Genomic DNA, 27277 nt, shown 5'->3' on the forward strand with positions numbered 1-27277 from the left:
GGCTGGCCTAGAACTGTATGCTCACCACTGACTTCTGAATCCACACTACCCTACTTTAGTAGATAGGGTTAGCCAATGACATTTGATAAATACCTTGTTCAAGAGAGCCCTGTACTAAGGTTCCAGACCTCGGTGATGACCAAGCCTGAACCCATATGTATTCCCTGACCTTTTCCTGCCCCAGATCTAATTTACTCTTCCACAGTACAGTGAAGTCCTCCACTGTTCCTATAGAAACCCAGATAGGAATCAGGCAGGAAGCACAGGAGAGGATGCACGTAGGTTGGCCCACAGAGAGAGGACAGGGCTTCTTGGTGCTGCCCATTTTCAAGATGCACCTTAACCACAGTCCCCCTGCTGTGGTAGGGGTCCCTCAGACTCAGGGAAAAGAAAAAAATTTCCATGCAGGACCAATTAATGTCTTTGAATATACATTAATTTGTATGATCTGCAACAAGTCCCTTGTTAACCGTTGCAGAGGCCATGTGTTTTAGTCCCTGCTAAGTCGCTTGAGACCTTGCTCCATTTCCCCAAATCACCTTCCTTCCACATTGAGGACATCTTTAGAATCCTGTTTTACGGCTTTAAAATAACCAACACAATTATGGAAGACAAAGGCAAAAGTCATATCAAGAGCTGTTGTGAAGTGGCTGCCTAGGTGACAGTCCTTGGAAACCTACCACAGCACAGTGCTGCTCCGTTTCTCAGGAAGCTGTGAAACCGTACTCTCCCAATGACAGAAAACTGACACAACCTGAGAAAGCATGTTTGGCTTTATTTTTTTATACTTTTTTTTTATTTAAATAAGGAGAGTTCTTTCATATGGAAAGACCTAGTACAATCACATATTTGAAAGGAGAAACAACAGGGACTGACCCGGAGGGAAGGGAGGGTGAATTCACGGTTCCAATTCCCATCCAAAGAGGTTTCCCATATCACGTCTAAACAAGCTGCACAGTACATCCTTAGCATCGTCTGCCCTTTCAAATAGCTGGTCTAAGTGAAAGACAGAAAGAAGGCCAAAAGAAAAGAAAACAAAAGGACCCTCAAAAAGAACAACCCCCCCAAGTCCTTTTCTATAAAAGGTACGAGGTGGAAAGCCGAGGGCACAGGACCCCTTTCGACTAAGGAGCCTTCATGGGAACTGCTGCTCCGGGATTGTGACATGCCAAAGACGGGGCCTGGGAATGTGGCAGGTCTGAAGCAGGCAACTGGGAGCTGCAGGTGGCATGCGCCTGGAAGATCACTTGTCAGAGCTGGTAGGCCTAGTGGAGAGCACAGCTGGGTGACTGTGCTTATCCCCAACACTGACCACTCTGTTCCAAATGACCTAACTTGTCTTAGAGCAAGAAGAGCTGGCTTTTCCACTCATCAAAGAATACAGAAGCCAGACTTCTGTGCCCTTGCTTGTAAAAGATTCCCAACGGACCCTCTAACCCAGACTTGCTGGAAATGAGGGCAAGGCGGACCTGAAAGGTAACATGCAGGTACCTGGCAGGGAGGGGGGAACCCCAGTGGATGTTGGGGGGCAGACTTAGCCAGAGTTGCCTCATGGGTCTCAGTGGGCACATTCTTGCACCCAGGGCTCTGAGTGTCAAATCATTCACGACTTCATCATTGACCATCTGGAAGGTGGCTCCAGAAGGCGGGACAGCAAGGTTGATACTGACATGTTACCCAAGTGTCTCTAGAAGCAGCAGAGCAACCGTGGCTTTGGAAATGACCCAGATTTTCTGAATGTGTATTGCAATCATCCTTTGTTTATCCCCCTTAAGGAATCTTAGACCCAGAAGTGTTCTGTGAACTCTGAATTTGAAAATGGTAAACTTGGGAAGACAAGGAAAGCAACTGTTAAGAGACCAGACTAAATGGAGTTGGCAGAAGTCTTCATCGATAGATGCTACACACTGCATCAGGACCAATAGATTGAAGAGTCCTGGTTGCCAAACCATGGATTTCACCATCAGTGGCACCAACAAAGTCACCAGCAGTAGGAGGTGACTTCAGTAGGCAGGAGTAAAACCTTCTGCCCATCCCACCCATCTCAGCAGTAGAAAAGGCAGGGGCTGGGCTTTACTGATCCCACTAAAGGCACCTTGACCGATGCTCCTGTTTCTATGTGTGATCTGAAGATGAGGGTTCGAAACCAAAATAAGGCCCAAGTCCTCTTACACTTTGAGCTTGACTCTAAAAACCACATGAAGAGATACTCCACCTTAAAACACCTCTGTACTAAAACCTTGGCTTGACCAGATCATCCGAAGGATAGGGACATTTGGCCTGAAGCCTGCCCTCTGTCCCCAGAGTCTAGTTGTAAATGTGCCTCTCAGAGGGGCAGAGGCCACAGCTGAGGTCACAGAGGTGGTGAGCACACCAAATTTCACATGCAATTTCCTGGCCTTTCCTGCACAGAGTAATTCAGACATTATATAAACAGAGCAGTGGGACACTTACTTTTTTTCCATCTAGACCTACAACATCAATACATATAAATAAATTCTAGTGTTTCTTGTTTTTATTTAGGGTGGGAGGCAGGAGGGAATAGAGGGTGAGATAAAGGACTGAAAACAGGTGACCTCCTAATTTTTCTTCTTAAACAGGGAGTACTGCCTTCTGACAGCAGGCTCACCTAAAGGGCACATTTTGAGTTTGTAACAGCATCCTGTGAAATTCTGAAGGAGAAAATGTTTGCTTCTTTTGACACATGTGCCCACCAAGCATTAGGTGAGGTGGCCACATTTCTAAGGAGGACAAGTAGAGGTGACTGTGTGTGGCTTTTACTGACTGAGACTTGTCAGGGTAGAGCTTGGCAGTGGGGTAGAGGACTCAATCACTGGGACAGTAACCAGACACTTCTGGGGAATGGAGAGCAGATAGGAGCACAGGCAGATCTGTGCCAGGGACTCCTATGCAGGCAGTGCTTCTAAGGAGGGAGCAGGAGAAGAGATGGGACAGAGACAAGTGAGCGAAGGTCGGAGGGCAGAGACAAGAGGAAGGAGCGGAGTGCTGCAGTTGCAATGAAACTCTGCACTGAGGCTGCCCTGCCCAGTAATGACAGGGACAGTGTGGCACTACCTGCTGGGGAAGCAGACTTCTAATTCCTTCTAACAACCAACCAGGCAGGGTGAAGCCACTGCAGAGCTCCTAAGCTGCTGCTCTGCTCTCACACCCATGGTGATGCTTGATGACAGACCCACAGGCTGGTCCCAGCCCTGCCACCAACTGTGAGCTCTCTGAAGTGGGCGGTCACCAACATCCCCGTGTGGGTGATTAAATGGGGATCCTCAGCAGCTGAGCACCCTGAAATGTCCCTTCATTCCCCTTTGAGTGATGGGAAAATCTCCTCGTTCTTAGTGAAGGTAAGAAGCCTCGCATACAGCTCACACAAAACCTGCAAGCAACAGTCCCCAGACACCACTCTTTTAGGGAGGCTGCAGGCCACTCACACTGTGACCCTACCCAGTTCTCTAAGGAAGGGTACCCGCAACACCCTGCCCTGTTGCCAGGGGTGAAGGACATAAGATGAATGTGCCATGGTCGGTCCTGTTGCAAACATGACTAATAGGCGTGCGTTCACCTGTGTCCTTACACTGGTTTTGGTGATAAGCTGTGAGGGCCGGATGGACAGGGACAGAGGGACACAGTAGGCTCCAGAGAGGAAAGGAAAGGGGCTAAAGCACGGGGCCTTAGATGCACAGTCCAATCTGGATTACAAAATGGTAACTGTAACTCAGAATTCCTCTCTGGTGTGCAATACTCCAACGACAGCACAAGAGCCTAGAATAGATAATTCTTATTCTGAAAAGTTAACTCCAGGCCAGGGGCTGGAACTAAACTCAGATACCAACCTCACAGCGCCCAAGGTGGCTAGGGGTCAACCAAAGTGTCTGGTCATGTCCTCCAAACCCCAAAGGTTAGCCAGCCTGTGGGATGTGTGTGTGTGTGTGTATGTATGTGTGTGTGACTCTTAAGAATCACCTCTTAAGGTAGTGCTGTGACAAGTCAAACAGGACAGAGATAAAAGGCGACCACTGGGGACAGCAGAGCATAGAGAGGACAGCGAAGACCGTATAAAAGTTCAGCTATACAGACGTAGCTAGCATTTTGCTCTCATTTCCCCTTTGTAAAAACCTTAGCTGCTTTTTAAAACAAAAAGCCTCCAGCTAAAATGACCTTGCTGTCAAACCACTGTGCCTAGGGAATGGGGCGGGCGGGCAGGTCTGCACTGCACAGGAGGCTCACTCCAGTCACTGGGCAGAGGGGTGGGAAGGAGGGAGTCTGCTCTTTTGTACCAAAGCAAGCAGGTCAGTGCCATATATCCACGAGGCGGGCTGGCCGACGATGGAACTTTCAGGAGCTTTCGGGAGTGGAAGAGAGCTCTGTCCAGGCCAGGTGGTAGGAGAGTGGGACGGTGACTCTGGCAAGGTCCCAGGTGGTGGCTGTCCAGGCTGGTGTGCTGCACCATCCCTGTTAGGGTGAGGCAAGAGATGCCAGGCACCTTCAGGCTTTACTCCCCTCCACCTTGACTGCTCGAGGCTTGATTGCTCCGGTTCGCTTCATCTGGGAGGTGGCTGAAGAAGCCTCCTGCAGCTTCACGGTTCCCAGGCCGGGCTTTTCATCCACTCGTTTTGCCTTAGGACAGATGGACAAGAAAATCAAAGTGACTGAAGGGCAAAATGTGTAGAGACCACTCCCTTCCTGTTCCAATGTCAGACCAAAAGCTATCCTCACAAGACCAGGGAGGAGCGTGGTGTGCAGGCAGAATTGCCCTGGTCCCTCCCATGGGTGCAGTGATTCAGAAAGGCGGTAAGACTCCAGGTGGTCCACAGAGAATTCAGTAGCACATCCTTGGTGAACATTTCAGGTCCCAAGGCTGATGGGAAGGGCCTTTTCAAATCAGTGCACCCTGTGCCCCGCTGACAAGCAAATAGCCCCTTCAGCAGAGCAATCTACCCCATGGGCCTGGGTACCCACCCATCTGTAGAGGGATGAAGCCAACCGGGATCTCCCAGATCTTGGCGCACAATTCAGTCAAGCCCCCATCCCAAGTGTCTCTGAATAACCCCATTTCCCCAGGATCCAACTGATCTATCTCATGGTTGCACTAGCTGGCAGTGCTGCACAGTGGTGGTCTGCACAGTGGTGGTCTGCACGGGGTAACCTCACTTGTCTAACTTCTGAGGAAAATTTTGTTGGGTGGTTTTTGTTTTGTCAGCTGAGGTTGGAACCCAGGGCCTCACACATGCTAGGCAAGTGCTCTGCCCCTGAGTTCTGCCTTCAGCTCCGGGAGAAAGGGCTAGAAACCCATCATCCCGCAGCAGGAGCAGACTTCCAAAGAACACTGGGAAAGGGGGACAAAAAAGAGAGCCGTCACCCTCACACCTCCACGTGTCAGTGACAAATTTATTAAGTCCCAGCCCAGCTTTACAGGAGGAAGAGAAAGGACCTACAGGGAGAGACAGGGAGAAATCCTTACTGTCAAGTGGGGGAGGCTGTATCCTGTCTATGATCCCACCCAAGCAGACAGAGACATGCCACAGCACTCACTAGAGCTAGCACACACACACAGCCCAGCCTCTGAGCTAACCCAGGCCTAACCATGTCTCCTAGAGCGCCATGACAGCCAAAAATGGCTGAGGAGAGACAGTACACCTTCTGGCATCTCCTCTTGTGGGAACCAGGCTCCTCCCTTCTCTGCAGGACAAGGAAGGATCCAAACACCCATCAAGAGAAGAGCTTTCTTCAGGAGGAATTCAGATGGCCCAGCTCTAAGCACCAGGGCATGTTTCCCTTAATAAAAACCATCCATCAGTTGGACAGTCCCTTTTCCTTTGGCGCTGGGAGACAGGCCTAAGTGTCCAGGGCTACAGGGTCTGGGAAGCCATCTTCTACCTGTTGAACGTAGTGTCCCTGCACAGAGCCCATGTTAACTGCTGATCCAGAGGGCTTCCCACTGGGGCTAGCAGAGCTAGGCCTGAAAAAACCAAAGGCAGGGTTGAGAATACACATGTGTCACCACAGAGATGGAGTCGATGCCTAGCAGCACATGGAGGCAGATAGAGGCAGGGAGGCCCTCTGGCCAGAGGCCTTAGCAGACAGAAAGCACAGACCTGAGACAGCTAAGAATGCAAACGGGAGTGGGGGGTGGGTGGGTGCGTGTGGTTAACAGTGCCCCGGAGACACACCCAGGAGAGGAGCCACAGCTCTTGCTGAGAGAAGACAGCCAGTGCCACCCTCAGGCTGTGGAATCTGGACCAGTGTGGTGCAGTGTCCAGATGAAGGCTTGCAACAGCATCCAAGGAGCTATACCAGGGGCTGCCTCGTTCTCACTTGTGGGGGGGAGGGGAGAGATCTATGACCACATGTAGTCACTGGGCCCTTAGCTATTTCATGAGAAAAAGATCTTCTGTAAGAAAGAGTTACTGTGCAGAGGCCAGCGAGTCTCTTGGGGATGAGGCTGTCTAGTGCTAGGTACCACCATAGCCTGAGAAGCCATCATGGGGCCAGCACATCCCTTGAGTTTCTAACTGAGGACTCCTTTTTGCAAGGTGTTGCCCATTTCCTGAAATCCTTGGGGAACTATACAAGAGTCATAGCAATCCCTCTGGTCACCATAATGCCTGTATCTTCCATATCCAGCAGCCTTTTCCTCTCTTCACAGGTAAAGTTAACATGGTATTTACATGTAACCTAGCCATGTGCTCCAGTATGTGGTTTTTGTTTTTGTTTGGTTCTGGGAACGGAACCAAGAGCCTCATGAGTTTGGTTTTTTTTGTTTGTTTGTTAGTTTTTTTTGAGACAGGGTTTCTCTGTGTAGCCCTGGCTGTCCTGGAACTCACTCTGTAGACCAGGCTAGCCTCGAACTCTCGAACTCAGAAATCCGCCTGCCTCTGCCTCCCAAGTGCTGGGATTAAAGGCGTGCGCCACCACCACCTGGCTTCATGAGTTTAAGTACGCAGTGTCTCTACACTGACCCACTCCCAGCTCCTCATCTATACTTGAAAAATCCTCCCTAGACTGCTTACAGATACTATGTCAACAGCAGCTGTACTGCATTGTTTAGAAATGATGACAAGAAATCATTTTTGGTCCCTTCCTACTCCCAAATATTTTCAGTCTGTGGCTAGAGTGCCCAATTTCTTTCAAGACTTCCCTCCTTACAACCTACCGAGCCCAGGACATTGCAATCACACTGAGCAGGCAGGACTATGGTGTGTGTACCTTCCTGAAGCTTCTTCTCTTCCTCCTTCCCCTCCCTCCACACGGCTCTGCTGTTTGGGCCCTCTGCCAGGCAATGGCAGCAGAACAAACACAAACAAAAGCCACAACAGCAAGAGCGTATATAAGACCGACACAGGGGCCTTCACTTCACAGCCGTGACTCAAGGAAAGGATGGAGGCATCGCCAGCCCAGCGTGCTAGCATCAGGGGAGTCAGTAAAGTGAGGCACAGATGCAGGACTCCACCTGCACGGTGTGCTCCTAGGTGATCTCTAGAAAGACACTACAGATCCGTCTGTCCCACTCAGTGCTTAACCACAAGGTATCAGGCTGTATATTCTCTCAGACCCAGGCCCAGAGCTGCACCCTCAACCCAGTATGAGGGAATCTAGAGCCCCTGCCATGATCCAAAAGACACCTCTGAATCAAGGCAAGGAGAACCTTGATGGTTACTGGAGGTAGAAAACCAAGGACGCTAACGGCGGGTATCAGTTTGTGGTTTGGGAAGAAAGGCCACCCACACCCGACTGTAAGAAGTTCCCTAACAGGGTCAGAGGATGCGTTTGGACATGAGACCGTGGGGCTGGGGCTGCCACCCCAGAAAGTTCTTACTCCTTGGAGTATCTTACCCTGCAGATTAGAAACAAAGGCAGCTTCCCCAGGACTCGCTTTGCCACAGCTAACTACAGCATGAGCACATTACAAGGACACCTCAGCAACACTCAGGGATATAAAGGGGGCCTTGCCTTCCACCATTTTCCCTGGGCCCATGGGCTCTTTGAAGTGACTTATAGAACACTCAGCGATAAGCCCCAACCTCAGGGCTCATCTTTACCTGTAGGCCTGCGGGGATGGTGTGGAGCCTCCGGTAGGAACATTCTGTTTACTGTCGGCAAAGTGGAAGCCTTTCAACTCCATCTGAGTGGACTAGAGTGGTCAAGAAGCAACAGAGTTATTCAGCAGCCCAGAGACAGCCTAGCCCACAGCAGACCCAACCCCAACCTGGGCTCAAGGGGAAGCTGACTCTTAGTGTTTGTTTACTCTTTTTCTGAGACTACGCCTCACTCCATAGCTAAGGCTGTCCTCGAACTCCGATCCCTTCTCTTAGCTTTCTGAGTGTGAGGAGTAAAAGCATGTGCAAGAACACAGACTCTTCCTTGAAAGGACAGGAGAGGTGAGCGCACCGGCACATCAGAGCCCCACGTGACCTGGTAAGAAGCGCAGACTCCTGTCCTTTTTAAAGAGTCTTTGTCCTGCATCTGTGGTAGCTCCATGTGGCTCCTCCCCATTAGCTAAGGCACTCCTTGCTGCCTGGTAGGCTTGCACACACCAACGCTCATCTTCCTGACTAGTTTACACATAAGCAAGAATTATCCAGCATCTGAGCCTTTGCAATGTGAGAGGCTGGGGGCGTACCCTTTCTATGGGCGTTCTGTGGCAGAGGCTTTGGCTGCACAATGTCCCTCTCTGGGACCACCTTTACCTCTCTGCTGGTGTTCAGGACTGGTGGTTGGGAGCCAGGTGGAGGAATCCTCCGGGGAGCTCCAACAGACAGACTCTGTCCTGGAGGCAGCTGAACGGACTGTGGCAGGATCAGTGGCTGCTGCCCGGAGCCATACCGAGGCAGTGGCATAGTTAGCTGTTGGGTGACAGGACAGTCAGGAGGTAGAAGGGACACTAGGGAGAAGGCTAGCAATGGGAGTGGACGCAGCACTCGTGAGTGGCCTCTGCACCTGCAGGAGACTGTGTGGCCTCAGGCCCTGGAGTCTTCATTAAACAAAGGGTGCTGGAGAAGTCACAGGGCACAGTCAGACATGAGCAGTGCCATGCTGCATATAGCTGGATGCCATTCAGAGTGCAGGCTTGGAGGGGAAGACGGCAGAGAGCTCCCAGTGACAGCTGGGTGGCACAGGAAGCCTGTCCTCACATCCCTCTGTGCGGCACAAAGATGGGAGCCACAGGTTTTTAAATCAATGATGGCAGAAAAGAAGGCCAAACCAGAGCCTCAGAGAGCCTTCTGGAAGACGACAGAAAGAACAGCAGAGCCCACAGGCCAAGAGATCATGCCCCAAGTCCAGAACAAGCCTGGGTGTGAGGATAAGCACTGGGCAGAGCTGGGCCACTTGGGTCTCTCAGTCACTGTCCTCTTCATCTCCCTGCTTTGAGTCCACAGTGGAGGGTCAGAAGGATCTATTGGAACCACATCATTGAGACTTATAGTGACACCAGAACCTCAGAGCAGAGTGCAGCAGGAACAGAGTAAAGCCAGGCAAGGACGACGTCTGGGCAGGGGACAGCCTGGCGCTTGCCCTTCCAGGACACGCTGGGCTGCTATACTCACTGTATGGGGTATCGAGGGCTGAGGGCAAAAGGAGGGCAAAGGAGAAGACCCTATAGATCCAGCACAGCAGAAGGTAGAGTAGTGAGGATGGGTGTGTGTGTGTGTGTGGGGGGGGCAGACAGACAGAGGCAGGAGCCACTGAAGAGCCAGAAGCGGGAGGGGTGGGAAAAGCAGGATGGAGTAGCGTAGACCAGATGAGCAGGACTGGAGGGACACTGTCTTGGATCAGCATGCTGGAGCTGCCACGAGATATAAAGCAGCAGAAGAAATCAACTCGAGGTGGAGCTTGGATGACAGTGACCAGAAAGGAGAGCAAAGACGGGGATGAAGGGCACAGCCACTGTTAGATGGGGGCGGGGAAGGACGGAAGAGGGCGTGAGGAGACAGGAGAGCCGGGAAAACAGTCTTGAACATGATTTTAGGGGTCAGGGGCAACTGGGTGATGCTGTGATGGGGTGGCTGAGGGTGCGGTCTAGAGAGGCCCCCTCAGTGAAGAGCTCGGCACTGAGCGTCCCTCCACACGGACAGGAAGGAGAAGGATACCTGCCAGGGTGGCCTGCAGGGCATCCGAGGGGTCAGGATGCCACAGTGGTCCAGAAGAAAGCCATCATGGGAGAGGAAGAGGACAAGGCAGCATGGGGGACGCAGCAGTAGTGGCCGCTAGGAGGTAGGACTGATGGAGACCGAGCGTGTGCACAGCTCTGAGGATCTACTCCCGGGAGTACACACAAGCCATGGCACGGGGTGCTGAGAGGAGCAGCTTGCAGGAGCGGCCAGAGTCAACGTGCTCAGAGCACGGGTAACTATCACTTAGAGAGGCAGACCTGTGGCCACACATGATCCCTGCACATGGCCATGGACAAGGCCATCTAGACGGAGTAAGAGGGCAGGCCAGCGGGCTGACAGAGAGAAAAGCCCACTCAGCTGCCACACGGGGCCAGAGGTTGAGGGCACAATTTGGCAGGGGGAAGCTCCAACCTGCAGAAAGGGCCATGGCTGCAAGATGCAGCCAGCTCTGACTCAGGCTCTGAAGTGAGGACTAGAAGGGACCTGCCCCATTTCCAGTCCCATAGCCATCATCTCGGGGTTGCAGACATCTCTAGAACAGAGCGCTAGAGGAAGGGGAAGTCAGGAGAACACAGTACTGTGAACTAGTAAGAGTCTCTGCGTCTGAGATATACATGTGAACATCAGCACAAAAGAGGCAACTGAGCCAGCCTGGTCTACAGAGTGAGTTCCAGGACAGCCAGGGCTACACAGAGAAACCCTGTCTCAACAACAACAACAACAACCAAAACAAACAAACAAACAAAAGAGGCAACTGAGAGGCAAGGAAGGACAAGACTACCAACAAACCACACTGACCTGTGGGAGCTGGGAATCCAGCATCTGGGAGGTGCCCAGCCCAGCAGCCTGGCCGAGCTGTCCTTCGTAGACCAGGGCCTGGTTTCCACTCATGGGCTGGTAGGGCGAGCCAGACTGTGGCTTCACCATCTCCAAGGGCTGCATGCCGGGAAACGCAGAGTATGGGGGTTTCAGGGCCGTGCCCCCAGAGAGGATCATAGTGCTGGGTGGTGACAGGCTGGGGTGCATATACACCTGAGACCTGCAAAAGCCAGATGGAGGTCAGGAACAGGCGAGCAAGGAACACAGCTGTCTCCAACACCTGCAAGCATAGGAACCGAGGGCTTGCTAACAGAGCGCTGCTTCCCCAGAGAATGATTCAGAGGACCAAAATGATCCTGATATTGCTGACTAGGGGACCGTGAACACAACCAAGCTGTGGCAGGCCCAGGAAGACCCAGTGATGCCCAAGGCTAAAATCATCATGCACATAGAAAGGATAGGTTGGGTTATGAGGTATGGGGGCAGTGGGTAGAGGGAAGGGCACGGGAAGAAGACCTGGCAGGGGGGACAGATCCCCCAGCAGTCTGTGGTGCACTGGAAAGGAATACAGAGCACCTAGTCCCCCAGAGCAGCACACACGCAGCAGCAGAGCATGGAGGTCTGACACTTCAGCTGTCTCACCTGAAAGGCTGCAGGGAGCTGAAGATCTCCTGGGACTGGGAGACGGGGAGCCCACCCCTCAGCCCAAGCTGAGCCTGGGCCTGCAGAGATGTGTGAAGGGATAGCGGGATCTGCTGGGCAGTGGGAGCCTGTGAACAGGAGCCAGGTGATGACTGCACCGCCTGCAACACGCCTCCCCACCTCCACCCAGTCCTGGCCTGGATGGCAAGGGCACACAGCTCGACCCATCTCATCTGTCTTCCCGCAGCAAAAGGTCAGTAAGTCGTAAGACCAAGGCACGCTGCTCTACAGAACCACACGGAGGAGAGAGTCCAGCTATACACATCAGTGGAGGTGGATCTCTCCACTGAGTATCCTTTCTAGGATCTACGCAAGCTCAGTATGCTGTATCTTACTCATGTAATATCTGCCCTTGGGCGGCTAAGGCTACCGGACCTCTCTAAGTTCCAGCTCAGCTTAGGCCAAACAGTTCTAGGCCAGCTTGGGCTAGAGTGAGACTCAAAAATCTTTTTTTTTTTTTGGTTTTTCGAGACAGGGTTTCTCTGTGTAGCCCTGGCTGTCCTAGAACTCACTCAGTAGACCAGGCTGGCCTCGAACTCAGAAATCTGCCTGCCTCTGCCTCCCAAGTGCTGGGATTAAAGGCGTGCACCACCACCGCCCAGCTGAGACTCAAAAATCTTAAGGAAAGTGCTAGAGAGAGAGGCAGTTCAGTGTTTAAAAGCACTGTTTTTGCTGAAGACCTGGGCTCAGTTCTCAGCATCCACTCACAACCGTCTATTTCCTGTTCCAGAGGATGCCAGAGGATGGCCTCTGTGGGCAGTATATACACATAGCACAGACATAACACGTCCGGGCTGTATGGGAGGCTAGCACCAGTCTATGGGAAGGAGGCTCCAAAACATGCCAGTGTCACACAGACAGAATTCCAAACTTGTGCAAAGATAACATCCTGCCTATCCCTAAAACTGCCTCCTTCTAATTCATCTGTGCCCAGGGACTCAGGCCATCAGGCTCCCACTACCAACGTAAAACCACTGTAGCTAATCCTCAGCTCAGAGAAGTGACGGCCCTGAGTAGGAGTCTGGGGTGCCTACTCCATGCCTGTCATCTCAGATTCTGTCTACACTCTCTGGGTGCCATGGTCTGCCAGTGTTGGGTATCACATGGGGGGGAGAGGGGGAAGATCACCAGCAAAGAAATGCAGAATGACCACAGCTGTGCTGTCTCTGACCTCTGGCTACCAGGCTACCCTTACCTGCTGGTAACTCTGCTGCTGAGGTATCGTTTGAGGAACCAGTCGGGGCTGACTTGCAAACACGTGGCCATCCAGGTATAGAGGTGGGAGGTGGCTGCCTGGAGACAGAACACAGACAAGGAAGGAAAGGATCAAGCCTCCTGCTGCGCACAGCCATGTTTCCCAGGGGACTCAGTGGGGCTGAGGACATGTGTGAACAGAGGCTGTGTGGTTTTCCGATGCAGCACACACAGCTCAAGAAATTCAGACAGGTGCAGGAGAGCACCTAAGTCTTCAGCCACGCCCTGTGGGAGTGCTGGGCTGTTGGGGTGGGCTGTTTACTATGGAAGAGAGTTGTCTGGGTCTCTCAGTCACTGTCCTCTTCATCTCCCTGCTTTGAGTCCACAGTGGAGGGTCAGAAGGATCTACTGGAACCACATCACTGAGACCTTGGCAACTGGGTCCTGAAAATCCCCAGTCACAAGCATGATGACAGGAAGAACCGAAACAGCTACCAGCGACAGAGGGCAGTGAGCCTTTGCTTCATGGGTGCAGCCACCCTGTGGTTCAGTATCATCAGCCTGCGTTACTGGAGAAGAAAGCAGCTCACCAGGGATTTGGCAATGACTCAAAGCTGTATCTTTGCTCACTCCCCTCTGGCAATTCCAAGTGCCTCTCTATGGCATCCTGCTACTCACAACAGAGCAGCCATTACACAGAGCAGTGGGAAGCTGTAACTATCTGACCTAGAAACAAGTGTCATGCACACCCTGTGGGTGAGAACAGAGCTGTGGATCTGGCTTCTGGAGACTGAATGGAGAAGGCTCCTGAGCCTGGCTCAGGGATGTAATACCTGGCATTGAAGCAGAAGGCGCCACAGAAGCCACAGGCATGGGCGGCATTGACACTCCACCAAAGGAGCTGTAGTTGACCCCGCTGGAGGCGCCCACCGAGGATGGAGGCTGGATGCCCGAGCCTGCACCTCCTGGAGAGCTCTGCTCCGGCAAACTGGGGGAGTTTTCCCAAGCTTTACGTGCAGACTCCATCTTTGGAAGCAAGAGGAGGGGAAGGATGCAAATTACTACTGGGGACAAAAGGGGAGAGCAGCAACCTAACTGTGAGTGTAGAAGGGCTCCCCATCCCGCTCCTCACAGCTGAGGTGCTGGCGGAGCCCTCCTCCAGCACAGGCCTGGCTTTACCTTCAGCGTGAGGTCTGCAGTAGGGAAAGACATGGGGGAGAGGCCGATGGCTCTCTGGATGTGGTGATCCCGCCGAAGGATGGGAAGACTTTGCGTCAGTCCTGCCTGGAGACGGGAGAAAGAAAGTCATGGGGCACAGGCAGGCCTCAGGGACATAGGACAGCTGCTCATCCAAACACACCCCTGTGACCAGGACTCATCTGGAACAGGCTGCCTAGATCAGTTTCCATGACGGAAGTCACCTCCATACCCACACTCCACTGGCCCTCCACAGTCACGTCCCAGCAACACAAACAGGAACGAGCTGCCAAGAAACAAGTACCTGGCTCGGCAGAAATCTACCGCCTGGTTTGCAGATGGCCAGGTCCAGACAGGAAAGAGTGGTTGGTGGTTGTCACTCAGCTCTTTGGGCCCTCCGAACACAGGTGGGAAATGCAATGACTGCATTCTAGAGCACTAGGCTCGTTAGTCAATTGTAACAACTCATTCAGGGTTCCCAAAGTGAGGAGGCATGGCTAACACTGCCTTCAAACACATCAAACCCCAACTATTTTCATTCAAGGACTGGCATCGCTCTGAAACACTAAAGCTCCTCCCCCAACCCTCTTGGGAATACTGTCTGGATGTCCTCCCTCGTCCAGCAGACCTTCAGAGGACAGGTCAGAGGGAAGCTGTTGGTTGCTTCTCCAAGGAGCTAACAAGGCTAAATCTCTCAGTCTCCAGTGCACAGAACCCAACGGGCAACAGCGTTCACACACTGTGCTACCTGTATTGAGGGAGCCTGGCTTCCAGGAGGCACCTCCTGCTTAACCAGAGTTGCCCACTAGCTGTGAAAGGATAGTCTGGGGCTGGGGTGTGTGGCTCAGTGTTTAGAACGCTTGCCCTGAGCTCTCTCCCTAGGGAGAGCAGTCTGCCCCACAGCTAACACAGCGTGGAGACCAGGGCTAAATAAACCAAAGGACCCAGTCCTTAAGAGGACTGATAACAGCCGGGCGGTGGTGGCGCACGCCTTTAATCCCAGCACTCGGGAGGCAGAGGCAGGCGGATTTCTGAGTTCGAGGCCAGCCTGGTCTACAGAGTGAGTTCCAGGACAGCCCGGGCTATACAGAGAAACCCTGTCCCAAAAACCAAAAAAAAAAAAAAAAAAAAAAGAGGACTGATAACACCTCCAGCCAAAGGTCCCCAAACCATAGAGCCAGCATTAGTGCACGGCAGAGCTGGAGGAGGGCATGCTGACTTACATTACTAGCCAAGACATCCTGAAGCTTGACAACTGGATTCCCTACAGGACCAGAAACAGACCCAGGTGGCAGGCTGAAATCAGAGTCCTGGAAAAGAAAGGGACACAGCACCTGAGCCTTGGACCAGCTCATCCGACCCCAGCCCCACATCAGTGAGTGTCCATTCTGCACTGACCAGAGCCACATGGAGGGACCACACACAAGAAAGGAAGCCAGCTGACTTATCTCCCTGACCCTTGGGCTTGCCTCTGAGCCCAGCTTTACCCATTGGTGCCACAGAGCAATCCAGTAACACCTGCCCACCACTGCTTCTGTCCTAACGTTCTTCCCAATAGTGCTCAGCTCCCAGCTTCCCCTTCTCCTTTAGGGACAACTCTAAGTGTTCATCCAAGTACAAAAGAGAACGAAGATAAAGCGAAGCTCACCTTTGGACTGACTCCAAACTCAATGGGAGGCACAGGCAGCACGGAGTCCACGTGAATCTCCACCCCATTAACAGGTGGGACAACGGCCCCCTGCAGCCGCTCGGTCCCCTCAGAGCCCTTTCTGTTTTTCAGCGACCGCTCATTGCCGATGGGTCCTGGTCTGTGTTCCTTGCTCTGTCCAGAGCCTTGTTCTGAGTCCTTGGTGGAAAAGCAGAGGGGCTGAGACACATATGCTTCTAGGTACCCTCAGCATCAAGGAAGACAAGACAAAGAAGGGCCTCTTCTAGGTTACCTTGTGCTCAGACTGCTTCTGAGCTTGGTCCTTGTGGCTGTCAGCCTTGGATTCCGCCAGGCCAGGCCCGCTTATCTCCTCTGGCTTGAGAGTACCGTATGGAGAACTGCGTTGTGAGGAGGTCGTAGATGACTCCCGAGACTCAGCACTCAAGTCAACGCCACTATCTCCCTGGCTGCTCTTAAAACCCTGCTGTGCAGAGCACAAAATGGCTTAGACCCCTGATCCCAGACTGCAAAGCACAAGCATCCAGGAAGCAGCCTGTTGACAGCACCAGGCAGCTGTCCTCCCCGACCACCAACCTCCACTCCAAAGTCCAGACCTGCCCTCACGACAGTGTGGTCCACAGCACCAGCCCAGTGTAATGAAAGCATGATCCTATCAAGTCATGGTCACTAGACACTGCATGGATCTAACACAAGGCCACCAACCCACTTTACTCAGAGCATACAGGTGGCAGGCAATACCAGCTCAAAGGTGGCTCTCAACCCAGTTCCCTATCCAGGAGTCTCTCCCGTGTCTTTCTGCTCTTGCAGGGACCACACAGGAACCAGAAACCAAAGTTGAAGAGGGTGACAAGCTAGGGACACCTTGTGAAGGCCCAGCCGCCAGTGAGTATGCTAGAGCACCAGGACTCACGGGTGATGGCACTTACCTCTGAGGTGCCAGGCTCAGTGCTGCTGAAGGCAGTGACAGCTGTCCTCCATGAGTCGCTGGCGGCGCCCTGCACAGGGAGGGCTGCCAAAGGAAAGGAGGCAAGAGTCAGAGCGTCAACGGGGGACAAGCAGTCTGGGAAGACAGGAGCTTGTGAGTTCCTTTCCACTGGAGTGAACACCAACTGAAAAGACGAACTGATGGAATAGCCCCCCACTCCCCGCCTTGTGGGGCACACTGCCCCGAAGACAGCTTTGTGAATGAATCTGACACACCGGCACTAACTAATGCGAGAGCTTCTCCCAACAACCAACCTCCTCAGACAGGATCTTATGTAGCTCTGGCTGACTTGCAACTCACACAATCCTCCTGTCTCTGCCTCTTGAGTCCTGAGGTTGGAGGCGTGTGCCAGCACGCTCAGTGAAAGCACACTCAGCACCAGCACGCTCAGCCACTCTGGTTTGCCTCACTACAATTCTCAGTCCTGTTATGGAAGCACTCTCCTGCACTGAAACTGGGAGCAGGCAGCTACTTCAAGGCCTCGAATGATCCAGGAAGGTACAGCTCAATTTGGTGAGTACCCTACAGACCTTTCCTAGCATCCAAAGCCAACGAGACAGAGCCCAGAAAACCATATGCACAGGATGAAGCACATGTGGGCCCTGGCCTAACAACTGAAACCCTGCAGAAGCCTTGACCCCTCGAAGACACTGCCCATCAGTCTGGTGCATGCTGCCGTGCCCACCTGGCTGAGGGTATTTCAGGCATTGCCAGCATGTTGGCTGCTGAACACCGTGGCATGGTAAGCAAGTGTCCTCCATCCGCCATTGAATGTCACTGAGGAGTGCTGTTCTTCACCAAGACCAGAAGGATGAGTGACAACTATGAAGGCACAGACCCACTGTGGCATTTGCTCTAGCCTGGGGTCAGCTACCGTTGTGCAGGGTGGGCTCTCCTAGCTAGCTCCTTTGTAAGCCACAGAAAACTTTCAGGCAACTCTATGATCTTCTAGGCTCACTGCTGTACAGGCCCCGCTCACTGCAAGCCTTCAAGAAGAATTTAATCAACTGGAATGGCTTTATGTTTTAAAGTGAAAGTTCACCAGAAGCACAGCTCTGAGTGGGACATTAAAAACAAATAAAAAAGCTTTAAGGAAATAAAATTTTCAAGAAGGAAGGTATACTTCCATTAGTCTGAACTTCCTCCATCCACAGAAAGTAACAGGGGGGGATTTAGAGGGCCTTCTCTATGTTGGGGAAGGGGATCCCTTACTCCCTACAAGCCATTCGTCAATCTTCCACTAGGTAAGGAAACAGGATGCCTCCATTAGGGTGGCAGGCATGCACAGGCTCTGCTAGTCTACTGGAGAGTTACGGGAGACAGGGATGTATTGCCCATCTGTGACTGCCACAGCAATTCAGTTCAGGTGATGCTCGCTCAACACTGACTCTGCTTGGGGCCCAGGAAATAGGTCATCACACACTTATATTGATGGCTCAGAGGTGTGAGTCTCAGGAAGGTGCCCTGCCTCTACTGAGCCAGGCATCCACTCACCTTGGCTGCTGCTCTCCCAGATCTCAGTGCCCAGGCTACTGCCAGGCACAGCCACATCTCCTTGCTCCAGACACAGGCCATTCTGCTTTTTAGCAAACCGAGGAGGAATCCGTGATGAAAGCCCTCGACCTTTGACAGGCACCTGCAGGGAAGAGGAGCTGATGCAATCCAGCCTTAAAACACGACTGATGGCAGTCTCCTAGGAACCCAAACTAAGTTGAGATGCCTGACACTTGTCTTCAGAACCCAGGCTCGGAGTGTACTGTCAGGATAGCCAGACTGGCCAACAGGAGCAGGCTGACAGAAGTGGCCAATTGCAGTGTCTGGCCTCAAGCATTTCTGTACAGGGTTCCTGACCACTGTGAATTGCAGGAACAGGAGTCACCTAGTTACTCTGGGGCACTAAGGGAAGAGGAAGACTAGAGGTGCTGAGGCTGATCTCTGTCTATCCTGGTTGGTCACATTTCGGCTGTTAGACTCTCAACAGGTCAGCTTCTTTGTGACTCCATTTTCTACTGTCTGTTGTGGACAGTTGTGACAGGTACAAGGAGACAATGCATGCCTGACAGATATTCTTCCCTTCTTCTCAGTGCAGCCCTCTGGCCCTTGGTGCTTACCTGAGCAGCCTGTTCTTTTTTTCTTCTCTCCTCCTCCAGCAGGCGGCGCTGCTTCTTGGTCAGAACTTCAATGAAACCTTCACCCACCATGGAGCCTACTTCATTGTCTTCCCCAGGGCTGGATCCACAGTTGTCAATGATAGCATCTGAGCCAAAGGGCACAGAAAGAATAAGGCGAGAGCACCCAACAGTCACCCAGACATGCTCGCCTCAGAAGTCCACTTACTAAAGAGTGCCTGCGGAAATCTAGACACTGTGCCCTGCACTTCTGCCCATGAGAGCAGACATTGCAAGCACAACCCACCGGTTGTGCTCGGACAGCACAGAGGGAGACAACGGCCTTTAAAGATGCAGACTCATACACCCAGTTCTGTTTTTTGCTAGCCATATGGCCTTGGATGCTTCCCTTTAAGTCTGGGAAGTTAGACAGATGTCAGGGGGCTCAGCAAGGCTGGAAGCATCCTAAGACAGTAGTCTGGGTTGTTTTGCACCGACCCTCACTCCAAAGGAGAGCCCCAACTCACTTCCATAGCCCAGGTCAAACTGCTTCCGGGCCTCTTCCTGCTCACCAGCCCTTTGGGCAGCCAAAGAAACCTCTTTGTCTGCTTTCTTACTGGTGGTTTCAGGACCGTCAGAGCTGGCATGAGTGGTCCGTTCCAAGGCATAGGGTGAATGGCTTCCAAGGCCTCCAGGCAAGGCCTCATCTGGAGACCTGCAAAGGAAGGAGGAGCCCATGAACTCTCCATTACTCAAAGGCTAGGAAAGAGAAGTAGAAAACTCTGAATGTACAAGGCCCACACACAGACACAGCAGCTATCTAGTTCTGGTTCCTTCTACTGCGCCATCAATGGTCACAAGAGCGTGCCACAGTGCGTGCGTGTGCTGGCTCAGCTCTGTGGGCAGGGTGAAGGCTGCTGGAGAGCCCTCTTCCCAGCCCTCGGTTCCCACAGACTGCAGTGGGGAGAAGCTGGGTGGAGACCCCCAAGAGAAGGCCCAGCCTTTCTGCACTGGCCCACCGAGCAGAGCAACATGGGCTCCCTCAGCTGCAGGGCTCTTGGGCACATTCATGATGCCTTGTTGGGGCTGGAGTTTGGTCACACAAACACTTAACAGAACAGACACTTTCCTGAGTCAACTTCTTTGGAGTATGTACACCTGAACGGTGAACTCAATTCTAAGGACAGGAGGGGTGTGACCTCTGCACCCCAGACATCTCAATCTGAGGCACTGATTGGGCAGCAAGCCCATATTCTCCCTATAGGCAGCCTGGGGGATGGGCCAGTATCCAATGGGCCACGCCAAAAGCTTCAGTTTCTAGAAAAGCAGGCTCTGGCTGAAAGCGGCTTGCTCCCCTCTGCCCCTGGTGACTCCAGTCATGCCCCGGCAGCAAGAGAGAAGCAGGGCCACTAGGAGCAAGAGCGACCTCCACATGACCAAAGGCGAGTGGTGCCTTCTGACCAGCTCCAAGCAGCAACAAGCAGGTAGACTGCAGAGCTTCCAGGCACCACACACAGGCAACAGGCATCAGTGTAAAGTTGAAGCTATATCCTCAAGTTGGACTCTGGGAACACGGGCTAGCACAGCAGTCACAAGAAGGCCTCTGGAGGGTAGGGCATGGGGAACTCTGGGTTTAGTTGATCAAGCCACAACAACAACATCAACAATGACACACCATGGAGAAGCAGACAAGCAATGCAGGAGCACGTGATGGAGACGCTCACACACAGCGGCTAGGGCCGCCTGGCTCGGCAGGGCGTGCATGCATGGACTTGATGCTGCTGCAAACACGACAACGACAAAGGACCCGAGATGGTACTGACGTGTTACCTTTTGACTTTCAGAGGCTGGCTCTCACAGCGAGGGGAAGTCTCGCCCCCACCTGGCCTAACAGGCTTCTCCCTAAACCCTCCCGGCTCCAGCTTGCGGCTCTGTCTGTCAGCCAGGGGCCTCTGGCTGGAGAAGCTCCTCTTGGCCAGCTCTTTCTTTTCACCCAAACTGGCCCCAGAGAGGCCACCGTCCCCTTGTGCTTCAGGTTCAGCAGAAAGGCCTTCTCGCCGTTCCCTACGCTCACTGAAGTCGCTGCTTTCGGAGGCAGTCTCCCACTCTTCATTGGCGTGATCAGAAGAGTTCTGATAGGAGAGCTCTGGGGATCTGTGACCTCCAGGACCACTCTTGTCCCTGGGACAGAGTTTGGACCGGCCTGGCCACTGGCTTGCTAGCAGATGGGACTCCTCCTCAGGTCCCCACAGGCCCAGGGACTCCCGCTCTTGACGGAGGCGCCGGAATCGAGGGGGCTTGTCTTGGCGTGGGGGCCGCCTCCGACGGAAGGGCCTGTTTTCTGCACTTTCAGAATCTGCCCCATGGTCATCCTGATAAAAGGACCTCTTGTCCTCTGTGCAGCTGTCCTCAAAAAGCCTGCTGCCAAATGTGTCAGAGTGTCGGTAGGAGTCTGGTATGTAGTCTCTGTCAGTGGCTCGCCGTGGGCCACATGGGTCAGAGGAGCAATATTCTTGCCAGGAACTGCCTGGGCTCCTGCTCTGCCAGTGGGGAGATTCTTTGGCAACAAAGGTTCTGCGGCCATAGTTACAGTTGCTCAGACGAGGTGGGAGGGCTCTCCCGCATGTCCGGGGTCCCCGACTGCGGCTGTCTAGACCACCTTGGTCCTCGGTGTAAGTCCTATTGGAGCGCCACGAGTCCTTCAGAGCACCCTCATCCCTCTCCATGAGCGTGCCCTCGTGGCTAGGCTCTGAGCCCCGCTGCCGGCGCCTCTTGGGAAGCTCTTCATACTCAGAGCCCTCGCTGTGGGTCTCGCTGGCAATGCGCCGCCTCGGCTTGGCTCTGGGGCAGTCTTCCGGAGGGGGGAAGTCACGCAGGCCCCTGCCTCTGTGACTGCGCTGGCCACTACTGTACATGCCACGAGACCCAAGGACACCAGTGCCACAAAGACCACTTGTGTTGCTGCCTGCAGGCCGGCCGCCCCGGAAGGTGAACTCTCTGAAGCCACGGCCACGGCTACGGGCCTGGCCCCGGCCCCCAAAGGCCTGCTCCTCATCAATGAAGATCCAGTTGTTTCTCTTGGTTGGGGGAACGTCACTGGCCTCCCTTGAGGGTCTGCTCTCCCAGGTCTTATCAGCCTTTGCATCCTCATCCAGCTTGCTAGCCTCCTGGCCAAAACCAGCCCGGGTAGCAGCCTTATCCTCCAGGGCCGAGGAGGCATTGGCTAGGGCAGGGTTGTTCTCCTCATCCTCATCCTCTTCTGCCCCGCACAGGGGTTCTTTCTCTGTGGCCCGCTGGGAGCTCTCCTCTCCAAGGCCCTGCCTGACCCTCTCCAGTGCTTTCTCCTTCTCTTCTACCTTCAGGGCCTTGAGAACAGGTTTCTTGATGGGTCCCGACCTCCGGGTCCTGCCCGGCTGCTCCTGGTGCTGGCTGCTGGAGTTCCGGGGCTCGGGTGTCCACTCGGGCTCTGGGTTTGGCTGTTTCTTGGGGCTCCCTTCTTTCTCCCAAGAGGAAACATGAAAGGAGGGCTCCTGCCGGGGCGCCTCCAGCTCGACGCTGTTAGCTGTGTCGGCAGCCTTTGGCTGGTGGCCAACATCCCAGCTGCCATACTCTGGCTTTTTCTCAGCTGGGACAAAGTCAGGCTCCAATGGGGAACACCTGAGGTTTGGGGTACAACCCCCAGGAGCACCCACCTCCTTAACATTTTCCTGGGGTGGAAATAAAAGCTCCTGGCCTATTCTTTGAGAAGAGATACAGCTGTCAAAGTCTGCTTGGGCCTTCTTGTCAAAAGCACTCAAGAACTCCTCCCCTCTCTCCTCAAAGAGATCGCGCTGGGCACTTATGCCCCCTGACCTTCCAGGAGAGGCAGAGTAAGACCTTTCATTCCTGAAAAGGAACCAGAAAAATCAGTCAATGTGATTGGAGCTTGGTTCCTGGCCTCCATGCTGAACAGGGCTTAGTTTTGCTTTGCTTTGTTTTGTTTTAAAGAAAAAAAAAGTTTTTAAAAAGAAAAGAAAACAGAAACATTTGGTCTAGCTTATGACACGTTGCTCGGTGGCCCCTGGAGTCCGTGAGCGTGGAGATGTCAGTGGCAGCTCAACGCACCACCCTGAAGACAGAGGAGCCGGCAGTCCCCTCGAGCAATGAACAAGCTGGAGCCTGGGGGTCGCGAGCCTGCGCCTAGAGGTGGCAGGGCCAGCTCTGTACTCGCACAGAGGGAGCAAGCCCAGACCCCACTCTCAACCCACCTTGCCTGGGAGCCCACCCACTGCCCCTTTACTCCATATCTACAGTTCGACGACCACGGGGTTCCTCCTGTGCCTCAGCCTGGCCATCAGAGAGAGCCACTCACATCAAACACTCAAGCACGCCTGCTTACACTCCTCCCAACCCACCCCGGGCCGTGTCTGCTGGGATTGGCCTTCTTCCTAGGGCCCTCCACTGGGACTGCGGAGTCTTCCTTCAGCCACAGAGGGAAGCTCACCTGACATGCATGCCCATGGCCAGAGTGTCAGCAGACTTCGGGTGGGACAGTGAGTAGCCTTTGTTCTGCAGTGCCATGTAGCCCTCTGGGCTCCACACAGGAGCTGGGTCGATGGCAGTCACTTTTCGTTCTTGGAGTGAGGGCACACAGTTTTGATCTTCAGAGCGACAGCCAGTCCCACTGAGGGACTCTTGGGGCATCATGGGCTTCATCAGTCCTGAAGAAGGCAAAGGATCAACCTCTCTCATCTAACACAGACTGCTTGGCAGCAGCCGAAAGGCAGGACATAGCCTCCAAAGAGGCGGTTGTCCTAACGCCACATGGACACAGCAGCTATTTCTTAAACAACTGAGTCTTTACCCTACTCTGACCAGGGGAGCCTGCTGGCCCACAGGCATGCCATCTGACCTGCGTGTGCCCCTAGAAGCCAATGCTGGTTCCCAGAACAAGAATCCACTATAAAGATGATGATACAGTAAACAGAAGCCAGATCTCAGCCCCGTAGGGCTGGTGAGCAAGCGTACCACAACAAGGCATAGCTGTATGCACTGGATGAGCCAAGTCCCAGCCAGCACACAACAACCAGCCGCCCAGCACTCAGTTGACTTAGACCCTCCTAGCAAGATTTAGACAGGGATTTAGCTCCACTTCCTCATATCCCTATGGGAAGATGGACAAGGACACTCTACATTTTGTATTTGGAAATTCTGGCTGTTGGGGAGGGAAAGCCTGGAGTGGCCCTGATGGACCAGGACATGGGTAAATGTCAATCTACCGGATGTATCAGGTTTCTCCAGCCTCTCCACGTCTGCAGGCCTCGTTGTCAGCCTCCTCTCAGAACCAGAAATAAGACTTTCAGTGCTTCTGAAACACTACTGAGTATTAGAAAGCCTGTGTCCTTTGGTATAGGGAATTCCCAGGAAGGATACAAACGGACAAACCTCAGGAGACCTTTGCTCCTCTGGGTTTCAAGGAGGGGTGTATTCAACTCTCTGCCTCCCAGAGGAACACAGAGGTCTTCCAGATTAACCAAGACTGGTTGTAAGGGTGGGAGGGCTCTGAGAGGATGCTGCTCAAAGGTCCTCACCAGGTCTGAACTTAAAATCTAAAATGGCCAGAATGGATATGAATGTAGTATACTATAGCTGACGCTTTCCAGAAGAACATAGAATATTAAAATTTATATTTTAATAATTAAAAAAAATGATTTAAAAAAAGGAATTAAGCACTTGCTGGGTATAGTGGTGTACACCTGTAATCCCAAAACTCTGGAGGCAGAGGCAGACAGATCTCTGAGTTTGAGGTCACCCTGGTCTACAGAGTGAGTTCCAGGCCAACCAGGGGTGCACAGTGAGACCCTGTCTTTAAAAACAAAGAAAAAAAAATTACAAAATAGGAGTTGGTAAGATGGCTGAATGGGTAAAGGTGTTTTTCCAAGCCTGAGTTTGCTTCCTGGAACCCACATAGTGGAAGGAGAACTTCTCATCACCTTCAGACTCCCAAAACACACATTTTTTAAAAAGCAGAAAAAGGTGGAGGGAAAAAGAAAATACAGAACAAAACAACTATTTGGGAAGCAAATCCTACTTCCAAAAATACACAGGCACTAAAATAAGAAGGCGGATTAGACATGCGTGCAGAGAGTGAGCTGCAGACAGGGGCAACCTCCTTCCTCCCTCCTGTCTCCTGCTGGGAGCAAACCCTGTCTTACTCAGGGCTGGTACCTTCCTGTGAAATGGACTCGGAGCAAAGTGCAAAGTGATCTCGAAGGATCACCTGCATGTCAGCCGGAGGCGGGCACAGGCTCAGAGGTTTCATATCAACAACAGCAGTGAGAGGTGGGGACGGAGGGAGGACAGGCATATGAGCATAAACAACACAAGACCACAGATGAATAGAGATGGTTAAAAAGAAGTTCTTTGTGTCTGCCTGCCTGCATATGCATGCATGCACATGGACATGAATACTTGCCTGTTACCTATAAAGGCCTGATCAGAAGAGGTCACCACGTGTGTGCCGGGAACTGAAAGAGCAGCCAGTGCTCTTAACTGTTAGACCATGTCTCCAGTCCGTGAAGAAAAAAAAATCTTATTTGGGGGCAGGGGGCGGGGGTGGAAAGCAATTAAGATAAGGTTTCTCTGTGTAGCTCTGGCTGTCCTAGAACTCACTATGTAGACCAGGCTGGCCTCAAAGTCAGAGATACACCTGGATCTGCCTCCCACTTGCTGGGATTAAAGGTCAACACCACAATGGCCAACATATCAATAAACCTAAAGGAACAAGCTTTGGCACTTAAAAGCTGCAGATTTTCAGGTAGCACCCCCCCCCCCCCCCCCCCCCCCCCCCCCCGGGGCGCGGGTTTCGAGACAGGGTTTCTCTGTGTAGCCCTGGCTGTCCTGGAACTCACTCTGTAGACCAGGCTGGCCTCAAACTCAGAAATCCGCCTGCCTCTGCCTCCCAAGTGCTGGGATTAAAGGCGTGCACCACCACCGCCCGGCAGGCAGCATCTTCTTACACAGGAAAAGATATACTACTAAAAACTAGGGTCCAGAAAAGTAGACAGTAAAAAGCTGGAATAAAAGGTATCAAACAGCCGGGCGGTGGTGGCGCACGCCTTTAATCCCAGCACTCGGGAGGCAGAGGCAGGCGGATTTCTGAGTTCGAGGCCAGCCTGGTCTACAGAGTGAGTTCCAGGACAGCCCGGGCTATACAGAGAAACCCTGTCTCGAAAAAACCAAAACAAAAAAAAAAAAAAAAAAAAAAAAAAGGTATCAAACAAATAGTGAAGAAACCTAGAACAATTATGTTACTTTTAGTCAAAGTAGCAAAGACAGAAAATACAACCAATTCCTTTCTATGTGTTTCCAGATACAAGAAGCACAAGCTGACAGTTTGCTGGGTATAATGCCACAGCCTGTAATTTCAGCACATGGAGGCTGACCCGAGAGGACGTCGATGAGTGTGAGGCCAGCCTGGGATACATAATGAGTTCTGGGCCAGACTGAGCTACAGTGAGAGAGACCATGCCTCAAAAACAAGCAAAAGAGCAGCTGTGGCAGTGAACACCTTTAATCCCAGCAAAGACAAAGACAGGCTAATCTCTTGTGAGTTTGAAGCCAGCCTGGTCTATACTGCAAGTTCTAGAACAGCCAGGGTTACACAGAGACAAAACAAAAAACACCACAAAACAAAACAAAACCCAGCAGGCGCGGACCCCCCCTCCCCAGAGTCCTTATAGGAAGTTTATAAAGCCACAACCACACTGGATATTTATTTATTTGTATGTTTGGAGCTAGAGTTGAACCCAAGCCCTCATGAAAACTAAAAGAATGTGCTCTACCACTAAATTAAACTCCCAATCCTGTGGCAAGCAATCGTAACACCCATCAGTAACTGATCAAGGAGATTTTTAAAAAGAATGATACAGATATCTGTAAAACACAATTGGCAAGTGCAATTTCACAGACTACTTCAATATGACTACAGAGAAACAGAGACACAGTGAGACCACCCAACAGTCTAGCCTGTGGTACATACTACCTGACAGTGAGATAAACGGCTTGCTGCTAAGAAGACACCACGTGACCTCAACAAAGCAATGTACGGCACTATGAAGATCACAAACATTACAAGCAAGGAGAAAAGACAAAGACAAGTGGGCACCCAACAGTGTTAGCTACAAAAGGAAGACAAAAGGTCGATGAACCCCAAATCTGGTTTTAGCGAAAAGCGTCAGAGCGACTTTGGGAAGAAACCATCACGGCTAGGATGCAGGGACCGTAGCTGACAACACACACGGCATACGTATCCCATCAATGTTTGTTTGGTTTGCTTTTTTCAGAGACAGTCTCAATCCTTAGCTCAGGCTGGTCTCAACCTCACCATCTTTCCGCCTCAGCCTCTCAAGTGCTGAAATTACATGCCTCTACCCTACACTCAGATCCCAGTAACTTTTTGACAAGAGCAAAATTGTGTCTCTATCTTTGTAAAACT

General features: G+C 52.5%; 1 protein-coding gene and 2 non-coding genes across 6 annotated transcripts in view; all 3 read right to left on the reverse strand.

Moving 5' to 3' along the window:
* Positions 1-755: 755 nt before the first annotated feature.
* Prrc2b (proline rich coiled-coil 2B) overlaps positions 756-27277 on the reverse strand; it is an 83244-nt gene continuing 56722 nt past the window's right edge. Inside the window, exons 15-32 of one of the 4 annotated variants that reach the window (XM_028756871.1) lie at positions 23285-23501; positions 20632-22686; positions 19329-19516; positions 18805-18950; positions 18188-18329; positions 16635-16717; positions 15980-16168; positions 15688-15885; positions 15263-15349; positions 14022-14126; positions 13676-13868; positions 12844-12941; positions 11589-11716; positions 10926-11166; positions 8703-8858; positions 8055-8146; positions 5893-5974; positions 756-4632 (exon numbers count right to left, since the gene is read on the reverse strand). In XM_028756871.1, coding sequence (XP_028612704.1) covers positions 4501-4632; positions 5893-5974; positions 8055-8146; positions 8703-8858; positions 10926-11166; positions 11589-11716; positions 12844-12941; positions 13676-13868; positions 14022-14126; positions 15263-15349; positions 15688-15885; positions 15980-16168; positions 16635-16717; positions 18188-18329; positions 18805-18950; positions 19329-19516; positions 20632-22686; positions 23285-23501 — 4532 coding nt within the window. In that variant the 3' untranslated portion in view covers positions 756-4500. Of the gene's footprint in view, positions 4633-5892; positions 5975-8054; positions 8147-8702; positions 8859-10925; positions 11167-11588; positions 11717-12843; positions 12942-13675; positions 13869-14021; positions 14127-15262; positions 15350-15687; positions 15886-15979; positions 16172-16634; positions 16718-18187; positions 18330-18804; positions 18951-19328; positions 19517-20631; positions 22687-23284; positions 23502-27277 lie in introns of all 4 variants that reach the window. The other 3 variants (XM_028756870.1, XM_028756872.1, XM_028756873.1) reach the window with 3 other exon arrangements.
* LOC114612222 lies at positions 9348-9432 on the reverse strand. The gene has a single exon (XR_003709956.1). It is a non-coding gene; the product is annotated as a small nucleolar RNA SNORD62 (small nucleolar RNA).
* LOC114612223 lies at positions 13186-13270 on the reverse strand. The gene has a single exon (XR_003709957.1). It is a non-coding gene; the product is annotated as a small nucleolar RNA SNORD62 (small nucleolar RNA).

The sequence above is a fragment of the Grammomys surdaster genome, unplaced genomic scaffold (assembly GCF_004785775.1).
Source record: "Grammomys surdaster isolate TR1022 unplaced genomic scaffold, NIH_TR_1.0 126133, whole genome shotgun sequence".
Lineage (NCBI taxonomy): Eukaryota > Metazoa > Chordata > Mammalia > Rodentia > Muridae > Grammomys > Grammomys surdaster.